This window comes from Taudactylus pleione, unplaced genomic scaffold, assembly GCF_031769625.1.
Source record: "Taudactylus pleione unplaced genomic scaffold, aTauple2 ptg000380l, whole genome shotgun sequence".
Classification (NCBI taxonomy): domain Eukaryota; kingdom Metazoa; phylum Chordata; class Amphibia; order Anura; family Myobatrachidae; genus Taudactylus; species Taudactylus pleione.
The window spans coordinates 6,681,969-6,695,000 of NW_028284781.1; the positions used below are offsets into that span (position 1 = coordinate 6,681,969).

At 49.0% G+C, this 13,032-nt stretch overlaps 1 protein-coding gene across 1 annotated transcript in view; it reads left to right on the forward strand.

Moving 5' to 3' along the window:
- Window positions 1-7,441: 7,441 nt before the first annotated feature.
- CPVL (carboxypeptidase vitellogenic like) overlaps window positions 7,442-13,032 on the forward strand; it is a 174,502-nt gene continuing 168,911 nt past the window's right edge. The window contains exon 1 of the mRNA XM_088445417.1: window positions 7,442-7,604. Coding sequence (XP_088301543.1) covers window positions 7,591-7,604 — 14 coding nt within the window. The 5' untranslated portion in view covers window positions 7,442-7,590. The remainder of the gene's footprint in view (window positions 7,605-13,032) is intronic.

Below are 13,032 nucleotides of genomic sequence, written 5' to 3' on the forward strand. Positions count from 1 at the left end.
GTTTTGTTGGTGTCCGGCCAGGAGTCGGATAACTTGCAAGCAGAGTGGGGCTATAATGGCCCCCGAAGTTTTCTACAAGCAGCTGTGGCTGCACAAATGAGCTGTACAGCATGGACAGTCAGTACGGACGTCCATGCTGTCGCTCCTACACCCCGCCGGACCAGAACATCGGTACTGATCCGAGGACGCTGGTAGGTATCTGGGGTCACAGCTAGCGGTGACCCCGGATTACCTGGACTGTGGCCGGATTCAAGGGGGCAGGTAAGCTGCGGGGTCCCGCAGAGGGTACCCGCTAGTAACACAGTCCTGTAGGTCTCCAGGTAGGGGGCACCCTGGGGACAGGCTGTGCGTGGAGCAAGGTATTAACCTGCGCTTCCACTAGACCACCAGTGACATGTGCAGTACAGCGTGGCATCCCAGGGATTAATAGCATGCCAGGGGAGCACGCCTTCCCTGTCTAACAGCCAGCGCCTCCCCCGCTACACCATGCCTTTCCACAGCGGTGTGGCGGGCTGTGTCTGCGCTCCTCCCCCGGGCCCGCCTTCTCTCTGCTCCTCGGCGGACATTTTCTAATGAAGTGTGCAAATGCTGCTGAGCGCTGATTACAGGTGGCATCGCGGTCCGGGTCCCCCCGCATACCTCTCCTCCAGAGTAAGGTCAGAGTATGCTGCATGGTTTCCTACCAGGCTCTGTGTCTGCGTAGTTGATCTCAGTGCTGATACTGCAGGGATTTATTTCTGCATTGTATGTGACTTAATACTAGCGCTGTCTGCCTGTACTTTCACTTCTGACTGTCAGCCATTTCACTATCCCTGTTCTTCTTCTGCAAAAGCCACTGCGGTGCGGTGTTGCAGGGTATTCATTGCCCTACAGTAAAAATATTGTCTGTGAGGGGAGTCACATATGTGAATTTCCTCTCCAGCTAAAGTGTACCGCATGTACTGTACCAATAGCGGAGGATGAGGGGGACACTGAAGGTTATGTCGGGCATGTTATATAATTTCACGCCCGATTTCTGTAACTGCGCCTGTGCAGGAACCGCTCTGGGCTTGTTTTGCTAAGGCACTTACAACCCTTGTGGGCCAGCTGTCGACGCCCCCTGCATTTCCCATGCAGAGGTTCCCTAGACAGCTGATGGTACCCCAGTGTCTCCCACTTTCGCCCCTCCAGGTCTTCCAGGAACCTGCATGGGTAAACTCATTGTCCAATACGGTACAGCACCTGACGAGTGTTTTACAGGGGGAGTCATCATTGCGGCCTTTAATGTCTCAGACAGCTCATTATGATGAGGATGACACAACGTCTGATGACGGGGAGATTTTTGACCTCTCAGACCAGGAGCTCCCTCGTACTAAGGAGGTGGAGTCCAAGTCTAAAATATATATACCTGGCCTTATACGGGCAGTCCGTGCGGCCTTCGTTATTACAGATGACGATCCCCCCATGGCCAAATCTAAATATGCCTTCTTTAAGAATATTAAGGGTGATGTCACTGTATTTCCTCTATCTGGTCAGTTAGTGGATTATTAGAGGAGGCGTGAAAAAATCCAGGTAGGCGGTACCAGCCTCAAAAAATCTTTGGCTTTTGCATACCCTTTTGCGGCTAATTATTTTTCCAAATGGGAAACCCCTCCACAGGTGGATTCTTATGTCACACGGCTAGTGAGGAGTGCTACATTGCCCATTCCCTCCATAAAGGATGCTATGGACCGCAAGGTGGAGATATGCCTGAAATCATTTATTCCCTTGCGGGGGAGGGGAAGGGGCATCCAGACTGGCAATGGCCGTGTGCTGGGTTGCCAGAGCCATGGAGCATTGGGCTGATAGCTTGGAGATGTCTCAAGACGCTGACTTGTCACCTGAGCAGGTGGAGTTAGTGGGTAACCTCAGAGACTCAGCTACATGCATTAATAAGGCAGCCTTAGATATAGGGCTCCTCACCTGCAGAATCTCCTCAGCAGTGGCTGCGCGCCACACCCTCTGGTTGCGTTCTTGGAAAGCAGACGTAGATTCCAAAAAGGGATTGAAATGCTTGCCCTTCAATGGACAGGTCCTGTTTGGCCCTGATCTGTACAAAATTGTGTGCACTCTGGCAGCAGCTAAGTCTGCGTGTCTGCCATCGGTGACAGTCCCATCAGGGTCTGGTACTTCATCCTTTCAGCCCTACAGGGCCCAGGGTAAGTTCAAAGTGCAGTCCTTTCCTAGACAGGCAGGGGCCAAGAAATCTGCCAAGCCAAAGAAGCAGGCTTGGAGTACAAGACGTCCAACTCCCAAGTCGGATGATAAGCCCTCAGCCTGATGGGACAGGCCTCCCCTTGGGGGACCCCAAAGTGGGAGGACGGCTTCTTCAGTTCGCCCAGTGCTGGTGTCTCACAACTGTAGACACTTTGGTAAGAGAAGTGGTCTCTCAGGGGTATGCCCTCTACTTCCGGCGGAGGCCTCCCAGCTGGTTTTTCACCACGGGCCTTCAGTCAGACCAAGACAAGGCCAGGGATTTCCAGAAGGTGATCCACTCTATGTTCCAGGCTTGAGTTATAGTGCCAGTCCTGTTGTCCCAGAGAGGATCGGGGTATTACTCCAATCTTTTTCTTGTACAGAAACCCAATGGGTCTTACAGGCCCATCCTCAACCTCAAATCACTCAACAAATTCTTGAGGGTTCCTCGGTTCAGGATGGAGACCCTCCGTTCCATCATTTTGGCGATGGAACTGGCTAGATATTCAGGATGCTTACCTGCATATTCCCATTGTCTCAGCACACCAGCGTTTCCTCAGGTTTACAGTAGGAAACCAACACTTCCAATTTCAGGCACTGCCCTTTGGTCTGGCTACAGCGCCTCGAGATTTTACCAAAGTCATGGCAGCCCACCTGCGGACGCAGGGGGTCAGCTTGTTGCCCTATCTGGATGACCTTCTGTTGTTGGCACAGTCTCCAGAGATCCTTCAGCGCCATCTGCAATTGACAGTCTGTGTTGCAGGCTCATGGCTGGCTGATAAACTCGAAGAAGTCATCCCTGGTGCCATCACAGAGGATGCTCCATCTCGGAGCCCTTTTGGACTCCCAATATCAGAGGTTCTTTGTAACAGAGGAAAAGATCTCCGCATTACAGGAAAAAGTATGCAGTTGCCTGCAGAGTCACCGGGTGTCTATTCACTCGGCGATGAGGTTACTGGGTTCCATCGTGTCGATGTTCGACATGGTGGCGTTTGCCCAGTTTCACTCCAGACCTCTGCAGAAGTTGATCCTCTCCAGATGGAAGGGGTCGCCCCACCGGACAAAGACACAGACAATGGTGCTGTCACCGGAGGTACGTCTGTCGTTAGCCTGGTGGCAGCATACTACTCACCTGAACAGGGGGCACCCCTTATGTATTGTGGATTGGGTCCTTCTGACGACGGACGCCAGTCTTCGAGGTTGGGGAGCAGTGTCGGGTCCACACTTCTTCCAGGGAAGGTGGACACCAGCAGAATCTGCGCTTCCAATCAACATCTTGGAACTAAGGGCAGTATCCAAAGCTCTCCAACAAGCAAGGCATGTCCTCCACGGAAAGCCAATGCAGGTGCAGTCGGACAATGCCACCATGGTGGCTTACATAAACCGCCAAGGAGTAACCCACCGTCAGGCAGCCCTGACAGAGGTGTCCCACATTCTAGCGTGGGTGGAAGGCCATCTCCCTGCCATTTCAGCAGTGTTCATACCAGGAGTCCTCAACTGGGAAGCACTTTCTCAGCCGTCAAGACTAGGAGTGGTCTCTTCACTAGGAGGTGTTTCAGCTACTTGTGAATAAGTGGGGCCTTCCAGAGATAGACCTCATGGCCTCCCGACACAACAACAAGCTTCCTGTGTATGAGACACAGAGGCACTTCTGGTAGATGCTCTGTCGGTCTGGTGGACCTTCCAGTTTGCGTCCTTCTTCCCTCCGTTCTCCCTTCTTCGAGTGATTCGCAAATTCAAGCAAGCAGGCAGCACGCTCCTGCTGATAGCTCCAGCGTGACACAGACGGCATTGGTACTCAGATCTCAGTAGCCTATCCATAGACACACCGATGCAGTTGCCTCCGGACCTGTTGTCTCAAGGTCCTTGCCATCACCCGGACCTGGGCTGTCTGTCTTTGACCGCGTGGCTGTTGAGACTGCCCTCTTGAGGTCCAGTGGTTTTTCCAGCTCTGTTGTTATCACCATGCTCACAACTGAGAAGCCGGCTTCTGCAAGAATTTACCACCGAGTGTGGCATACTGTCTTTGAATGGTGTCGACCTTGAGGCTATGATCCTATTGCCTCGGCCAGAAGACTGTCAGATTTGGGGGCTCTTTCATGTCCCTCCCCATTTCTAATTTTTCATAGGGATAGGGCAGTGCTGCGTACTCGCCCTGGGTTCCTACCTAAGCTGGTATCTAGTTTCCACATCAATGAGGAAATTAGAGTACCGACCTTTAATTCCCCAGACCTATCTGCTGGTGAGGCCTCCTTGGATGTGGTACGGGCTATTAGGATTTATGTTGACAGTACCAGTTAATTTAGGAAATCGGACTCTCTGTTTGTCCTCTATGGTTTCCATAAGAAGGGTTGGCCTGCCACTAAGCAAACCTTGGCAGGATGGATTTCTGAGGCTTACATTCATGTGGGACTGTCTGTACCATCCTCTCTTAAAGCTCACTCTACTCGGTCTGTGGGTCCTTCATGGGCAGCTCGCCGTGGTGCCTCTGCAGTTCAGCTGTGCAAGGTATTATGCATTTGATACCTTCGCCTCTCAGGATGCTTCCTTCGGGCGGCGGATTCTCCTTCCAGCACAGAAGCGTCCCCACCCTTAAAGGATACTGCTTTGGGACATCCCTAAGGTATCCTGTGGACACCCTATGGACACTGATGTAGAAAATAAGAGATATGGTAAGAATTTACCTTTGTTATCTCTATTTCTACGAAGTCCATAGGGTTCCACAGGACTCCCGCCCTGTTGCACCTGTACTGCAAATGGGCTTTGATCTGGTCACCGTTTTTTCCATCTCCTTCTGGTGAGAATGTGATTCTTGTGTGTTCCAGACTTTCTTCTCTCTCTTTGTTCTCCTCCTCCGGCCTATGGCTTGTTACGAAACTGAGATGCCTTGGCTCGGGGGCGGGGTATAGGAGAGGGACCCCAGTGCATCCTGGGAGGATGAAAATTTAACTCTGTGGTGTCCGATGCCTGACGTCATCACCAATACCCCAAGGTATCCTGTGGAATCCTATGGTCTTCGTAGAAATAGAGATAACAAAGGTAAGTTCTTACCATATCTCTTATTTTCTTTATGTCAGTAGTTTGAAAAAGGAGGTTTGACCTCCGTAACGTCGATCAATAAACTGGAGTTTTTTTCACAGACACCGGCATCCCGAAAGGATTAGGATACTGGCACCTGTTGGTAGGTATCCCAACCCTTCCCCTCTCCCTACCCTATCCCTCCCCGGCAGTGGCGGGCTGGGCCGGGGGGCAGGGTGCCATGTGCTCCCCGGGCCACAGCGTCATGCGGGCCGCGGGCAGTCTGTATCACTGTGACACAGACTGCACCGCGTGTGTAGCGCTGACCGGACAGAGTTCGGTCAGCACTACACAGCACAAACACACAGCCGCCAGGGCCGGCAGCTGTGCGTTTGCTGTAATCAGCATCTGCTGAGAGTCTGTCAGACTCTCATCGGCTGCCGCTGCTCCCACTGCGGGAGCCATCTTCCGGCTCCCACAGTGGGTAATGGGAGAGCCGTCGTCATTACGACGTCTCTCCCATAATGCAAAGCGGGCAGAGGAGCCGGTGGAAGTGTCGGGATAAGGAGTGGGAGTTTCAGGTAAGTGGGTTTTTTTTATTTTTTTATTAAGTCTCTCTCTACTGGGGGGGGGACTACTGGGGGCACTACCAGGGGGGGATTACTATGGGGGCACTACCAGGGGGGGATTACTACTGGGGGCACTACCAGGGGGGTGGATTACTACTGGGGGCACTACAAGGGGGGGGACTACTACTACTGTGGGCACTACAAGGGGGGGACTACTACTACTGGGGGAACTACAAGGGGGGACTACTACTCCTGGGGGCACTACAAGGGGGGCTACTACTGGGGGCACTACAAGGGGAGGGGACTACTACTAGGGGCACTGCATAGGGGGGAGGGGACTACTACTAGGGGCACTGCATAGGGGGAGGGGACTACTACTAGGGGCACTACATAGGGGGAGGGGACTACCACTGGGGGCACTGCGAGGGACCACTGCTGGGGGCTCTATATAAAGGGCAATACTGGGGGTACTGCATAGGGGGAGACTACAACTGGGTCACTATTTAAGGAACATTGCATAAGGGTTACCACTATTGGGGGCCCTGCATGGGGGGGTGGACTGCTACTGGGGGCACTGCATAGGGGGTACCACTATTGGGGGCACTATATAAGGGGCTTACTACTGGGGGCACAAAGGGCACTGAACAGGGGGGACCACTACTGGGGGCACTATATAAGGGGCTTACTACTGGGGGCACAAGGGGCACTGCATAGGGGGGGATCACTACTGGGGGCACTACTGGAGGCCTGCATAAGGGTGTTATCTGCTGTGGCACACGGGGGCACTGCATATGGGCACTACGACAGGGAGCTGCCCCTAATCTTTATTTTTACCTTACATTAATCCCATATGGACCCGCCTCCTCCCTGAAACACTTGAGGGGGTGGCGCCGCAGCACGCACGTTCTTCGGGCACCCTGGCTACACGCTACTCCTCTGCCAGGGCCGCCTGCATGCATTTGCCCCCCAGGCTAAAAGTTGCCAGCCAGCCCCTGCTCCCCGGTGCCTGAACCTAACCTTCCCCCTAGTGCATAAATCTAACCTTTCCCTCACCGCACCCTAAACCTAACCCTCCCCCCTTAGAACCTAACCCTAATGCTAACCCACCCCTAACCCCGCTACTTACATTCAGGATTCCGGCGGTCAGGATGCCGTCTCTGAGATTCTGCCAAGTGTCGGGATTCTGAGCGCCAGAATCCCCGTGAACTGGATTATGACCACACCCCAGACTTCATACATGAGGGTAATACTAAATATTTGCGGTTACCCCTGAAAACTGGTGTTTTCGGGAATAAAACACAAATATTTAATGATAAATGTGCCCCTTAGTAACATTTGAATTAATTTGTATGGCGATGCCGAAATTGTTAGATGTTTACAGATACATAGAGAAAAATGTGATCTCTACGTTATCTGCTTTCATACATGACGATGTTTGATGTAAGTGTCAAACAGCACTAGTTAAAGCACTTTTGACACTTATCACCCCTTTGTATATCTACCCCTTGGTTTTATAGTTGAACAATCCCGTTCAGTTCACACAGCCAAAGATGATCTCTTGTGAAAGCTTCAGGTGTTGAGCTGATTAGATATCGATCTGCAGTACCACCTAGTGGACAAATGGATAATTGCGCTAAATCCCCCTGATTGGCAACACTTTTCAGTTGTCATGAGACTGCCAGGCCCGTGGTGTTAGTCACGGCCTGCAGCTGGTAATTAGGGAAGTGCTCTGACTGTCTACATCCCATACCCTGTGTGTCCTCTCCACGGCCGGCTGTGCCTAGTGTCTATGCAAGTGCGCCGGTAAGTGATCAATGCCAAGCTCTGTAACATGACTGCCTCTGTGTAGCCACTTCTTCGTGAGCTGCTGGGCTCTGCTGAGACGCCTCTTCCTGGCTGTCCCTATAGGGTGCTAAAGCTCTGTTGCTGTGCATGTTACTTCCTAGTCACTGGTTTCCTCTGCTAATAAACGCTATTGCCAGTAAGATTACAATTGTTATCTATTAACTTTTCATATACATGATATTTTCTTTGTATTGTTACTAACCGTTCCTGTTTTTCAGGGACAAACAGTTTTTTTTATCTATTTCTTTCAATGTTCCCATATTATGATATAGCTTACAATAAGCTTCTACTGTTGTAAATACTCATCTGGGGGACATTTTATGATGCAGTTCAGACAGACTTGTGCCGTATCCATCTTATGGGCCCTATACATCTGCGATTCATTGGCGTGATGCTGCAACCTGGGATCGCAGAAATCCAACATGTTGGATTTTGGTGATTTGACAATCGCGATCAAAAAATGATTGTAATAGTCAAATCGGGGACATTTAACTTGTCAGCGATCCGGTGACTGATCGCTGAACATCGATGGTGGGCGACTGGAAATTTCTGATCGCATCCCTGCATCACGACGATCCGTCGCAGATGTATGGACACCTTTACTTCAACTGTGGAGCATCTACATTAGTGTTGCTATAATATTCCTTTAATCAGGGACACATTTAAATTTCACAGGTTCTGTGGCTGATTTTAATAACCGGTGAAATGAAAGTGAAGGCAGCCAGCCGCAGAACCTGTGCAATTCTTTTGTCGTCAAGTAAAGTGATATTTCATCAACCCTTCAAGTGTTAATAATTAAGCATCCACAACTCGCAGCGAGTTGGATATTTAACTACTGGAGCAATTCAGCATTGCTCTATCCCGGGACAGCTGATCAGAAAATCATGTCCCCACAATTCCCAACACTGCTACCGAAGTAGCAGTAATGCTTAACACTGCTGGGTCTTCCCCAGGGGCGTATCTATAATAGGAGCAGGGGGTATGGTACACATGGATCCCTGAGTCCAGGGGGACCCACACTGCACACCCTGCACCCATTAATTCAATACTTACCTCTCCGGAATCCCGCGTCGGCTGTACAAACTGCCTGGCTGTTTTCTTGGCGTTTTGAGCATGCGCGGTAGGGAAATTGATGGGAAAATGGCTGCCGTGCCATTTCCCCAGTCACCTGCGGGTGCGCAGTAGGCTCTGGCACAGTGCCCAGAGTCTACTGTAGCGCTCAGTGCGCCGCTGGGTAGAGAGGAGGGAGCCCTGGACGGAGACTGCACACAGGCTACCTCCTCTATTAACACACCCATGGTCTGCCCGGTATACATGTGTGATCTGAGGGGTGGAGAGGGTACCCGGTCATTAGGTCTACACTAAAAAGGTAGACAATGGAAGTTAAGGCCTCCATACATCCGAGATGGATCGCCGCGATGCGGCGACCCAGAGATGCTAGGTTGAGAATTTCAACATGTTGGATTTCACAGATCTGCTAATCACGATCAAAAAATTTAACATGTAGAATTTTACAGATCCTGCGACGGATCACAGAACATCGATGGTCGGCACTTCCAATCCCATTGTGGCGATCTGTTGCAGATGTATGGGGACCTTTAGACAGGCAGTAGGTCTACAGGGTCTGAAGGTCGACATACTAAAGCTCGACTGGTAAGAAGGTTGACATAGTCATTAGGTTGACACATATGGTTGACATAGAAATGGTCGACACTTTTTTTTTTTTTTTTTTTTTTTTTTAGGGTTAGGCACTTACCAGAGGGTTAGGCACTAGAAGTGATGGTTAGGGTCAGGCACCTACCCCGACGGTTAGGGACCAAGGGGAAGGTTAGGGTGAAGATTACGGTTAGAAAAAAAAGTGTCGACCATTTGTGTTTAATGTTCCTGTCGACCTATTGGCTGTCTAACTTCCATTGTCTAGCCAAATGTCTACCGTTTTACTGTAGACCTAATGCTCCACACCTTGTGGAGAGATGGGAAGTTTCGGGACCCAATGTAGGTTTTTGCTGGCAAACTTTTTTTTTTTTTTTCCAGTAGTGGGCCATTAGTGATAATGAATAGGCCACTTATGTGATCTAAAAACATAACCCAAAATATATGAATGAAGGAATTTGGGATTTAAAGTGTCAAAAACAGAGTGGGGCAATAAATAAATAAATATATATATATATATCTTTGTCCATGTGAGGCCTTCAAAGATCTGACTGACTTAAATAATGATTGACTATATAATATTTACTTTAAAGGATACATATGGGTAAAGCAGGTATGTTCCCAAACAGCCACACACTTTCTGTTAATTGGCTATTGACTTTAACAGTGTGATTACCAACTAGTAGAATCAACTTTGTCATAATTTGTGAGGTGTCAGATCCCATGCCTTGTAAAGTGAGCAATACAGTCAACAGAGTAAATTAGCATTGAAGCGTAGCAGTTACATGTCCCTCAAGTACATATACAGTAAGTGCAAGAGAACAAACAATTGTTAGTAAGATCCCATTATGGGTCATGAACTTGTTATCTCCACCCAGGTCATCCTTTTTATCTGCGTTTGTTAGACCAGAGGTTGCCAAACCGGTCCTCAAGTACCCATAACAGTTCATGTTTTCCTGACCACCTAGCTGGCGCACAGGTGTAGACAGTGAGACCAACCTATATTTTTATGTGACATCATCAGATATCGTGGCCATACACTGATACATCTGAGTGTATGGCCACAATATCTGCTGTCCTTCACAGGGGAGGAAAGATTTCCCCATTCCTCCCCTGTGAAGGATCAGGGGAAATGTTGGGCGTTCAGCCGTGGCGTGCTTATCCGTTCTATTGGGTGTACTAGACTATTTTGCATGTCTATTTGGTCACGGCAGTACACGATTAGCGTCCCGATCTGATGATGATCGGTTGGTTAGACTAATAATAGAACTGTGTTGACCAGCGTTAAGTTGGGTACGCACTTAATGATGTGTGTGCCCAGCGATCCAACGGATGACCACACGGCCAACATATCTGGCGGCTGGTACACATGTTGGCACCAGCCGCATCCCACTGCATGGGGTCGTCAGTCACATTGTCAGATTGAGCTGCATGTAGGGCTGACCTGACAATGAGACTGACTAAATGGGAGCGCGCTTTGTCGTTAGTAGTGTGTACTCACTGGGCGATATATTGGCAATGTGTCGGCCGATCCACCGGACTAATGTGTACCCAGCTTTAGACTATCGCCTTCATTTACATTTGAGTATTATAGGGAATGGGAATGTTAAGTAAATGTGTGATGAGACCAATAACTTCCTTCCAAAGAGGTACTATCTTTGGACTGGGCCACAATATATGAAAAAAGGTGCCCTCATTGGTACATCCTCTCCAGCATCTATCAGATGTGTCATGATATATTTTGTGCAGTCGAGAGGGCACATAGGGCCTGATTCAGAGCCGGACGCAATTAGCGTTCGCTCGTCCAGAAAATAGGGTTGGCTATTCAAATGAACCGTTCGCTCTTTGCGGTCTGTTCACGCCTCTAGGTCTGAACGAGCGAACAAAACTTGCGGTCGTTTTTGGGGAAACTACGCCCCCTGGCCGCTCGCATCCTACGTCATGTCCGCTATTTATTAGATTAATCGAGTACATCGACCAGGGTATGAACTGCTCGCTATTCTTGTGGTTGGTTTTTGCTACCACAATTTTGCGAGCAGTTCTGGCTATTAAATAACCCAGTGACGTGGTCAATGACGCTGCTGTATTAATTATGCACACCCATAAAACTCCCATTTTGACCTTTAAGCACGCCTGCGTTCGGATCTCCACTCCCCGTTTTCAAGCTCCTTCCCCTGTTACCACCCACATACGCCTCTTTCTGTCACTCAAATTATCAGGCATTCGCTATTTTGCGAGCACATGAATTTTGGCCGCACTGACTGGTTCGCGCATGCGTATAACGATCCGTACGCATGCGCAGTTGGGCAAACATCGCTCGGAGCGAATGAGAGGCCGCTTACGAGCGGCTCTGAATCAGGCCCATAGTACCATCTGTATAGTAGTTTATAGACATTCTCCTTAATTCTGATGCAAATAGAGCTAGAGGCAGCATTATCCCAGACTTCAGACCACTCCTCATCTTCTAAAGTAGTACCCAGATCTACCTCCCAGGCCCTTTCACGTGAATCACGTCGAGAAGAATTCTCCTCAACAAGCAACTTGTACCAAAGGGATATCAAGCCTTTAATCGAAGCGCGTCTCATACATAAAGCCTCAAAGGTGGAAAAGAAGTCTACCCAACAGGAAATCCCTCACTTTAGAATGAAAGTGTCTGAGCTGTAAAAATTGGAAAAAATTCCAAGAGGGATGAGCTATATCTTTCAGAATTTAAGAATTGAGGGAAATCTGCATCCCTAGTGATATCTATTAGATAAAAAATACTTCTTTCTTTCCAGGCAGAAAACCTAAATATTGTTCTTACCTGGGGGAAAATCTGGATTATGGATGTGTAGGGCATTGTAGGAGCTTCAATCGCACCTGAGGACATTCGTTATTCCAAACAAATTGAGTAGTAGAAATTTAAAAACCTATAAGGGAACAAATATCGGAGCCGTCTGAAATAGGTAGAGAAGCAGAGGGTGCACACTCTTCTTCACAGAGTGCCCACTCTGCTAATCCAAGAAATGAGATGGCTGGAACATTAATTTAATCAGACTTAATTCAATCCAGAATGCGGTGAAAATTCGCTTGGAAATGCTGGTGGTGGTGATGTGTTAGAAAAATACCTAAATATTTAATTTTCTGCTTATGCCACTTAAATGGGAAATATGCTTCTAGGAAGAGTTTGGTTAGCCTAGGAATATAGAAGTTAAGCACCTCTGTTTTACTAGTGTTGATTTTATATCCGGAATATTCAGAGTAAAGATCCATCTCTGAGAGGAGAGGGTGCAAAGATTAGGCTGGATTTCCTAACGTTATCAGGACCGTCCACGTACAATGCAATTTTATGCTCTGAAAGGCCCATCATCACCCCATAAATACCAGGGTTGCTGCAGATCCTTGCCGCTAGGGGTTCCATAACTAAAGCAAAAATCAAGGGGGAAAGTGGGCATCCCTGTCTGGTGCCGTTTGACATTCCAAAAGAAGAGGATATACCGTTGACAGAGACTGTGGCTGTGGGGATCTATATAGAGCTGATACACTGTATAGAAATTTCCCGACCATACCCATTCTCTGGAGAACATCGAAGGCAAAGGACCACGAAATACAGTCGAAAGCCTTCTCAGCATCCAAAGCTAATAGCAAAGAGGGCTATTTCTGCATGAATAGAGTGGATCAAATCTATAGCCCTTCTTGTATTGTCTGATGCTTGGCAATTGGGTACAAAGCCCACTTGGTCCGGGTGGATCAG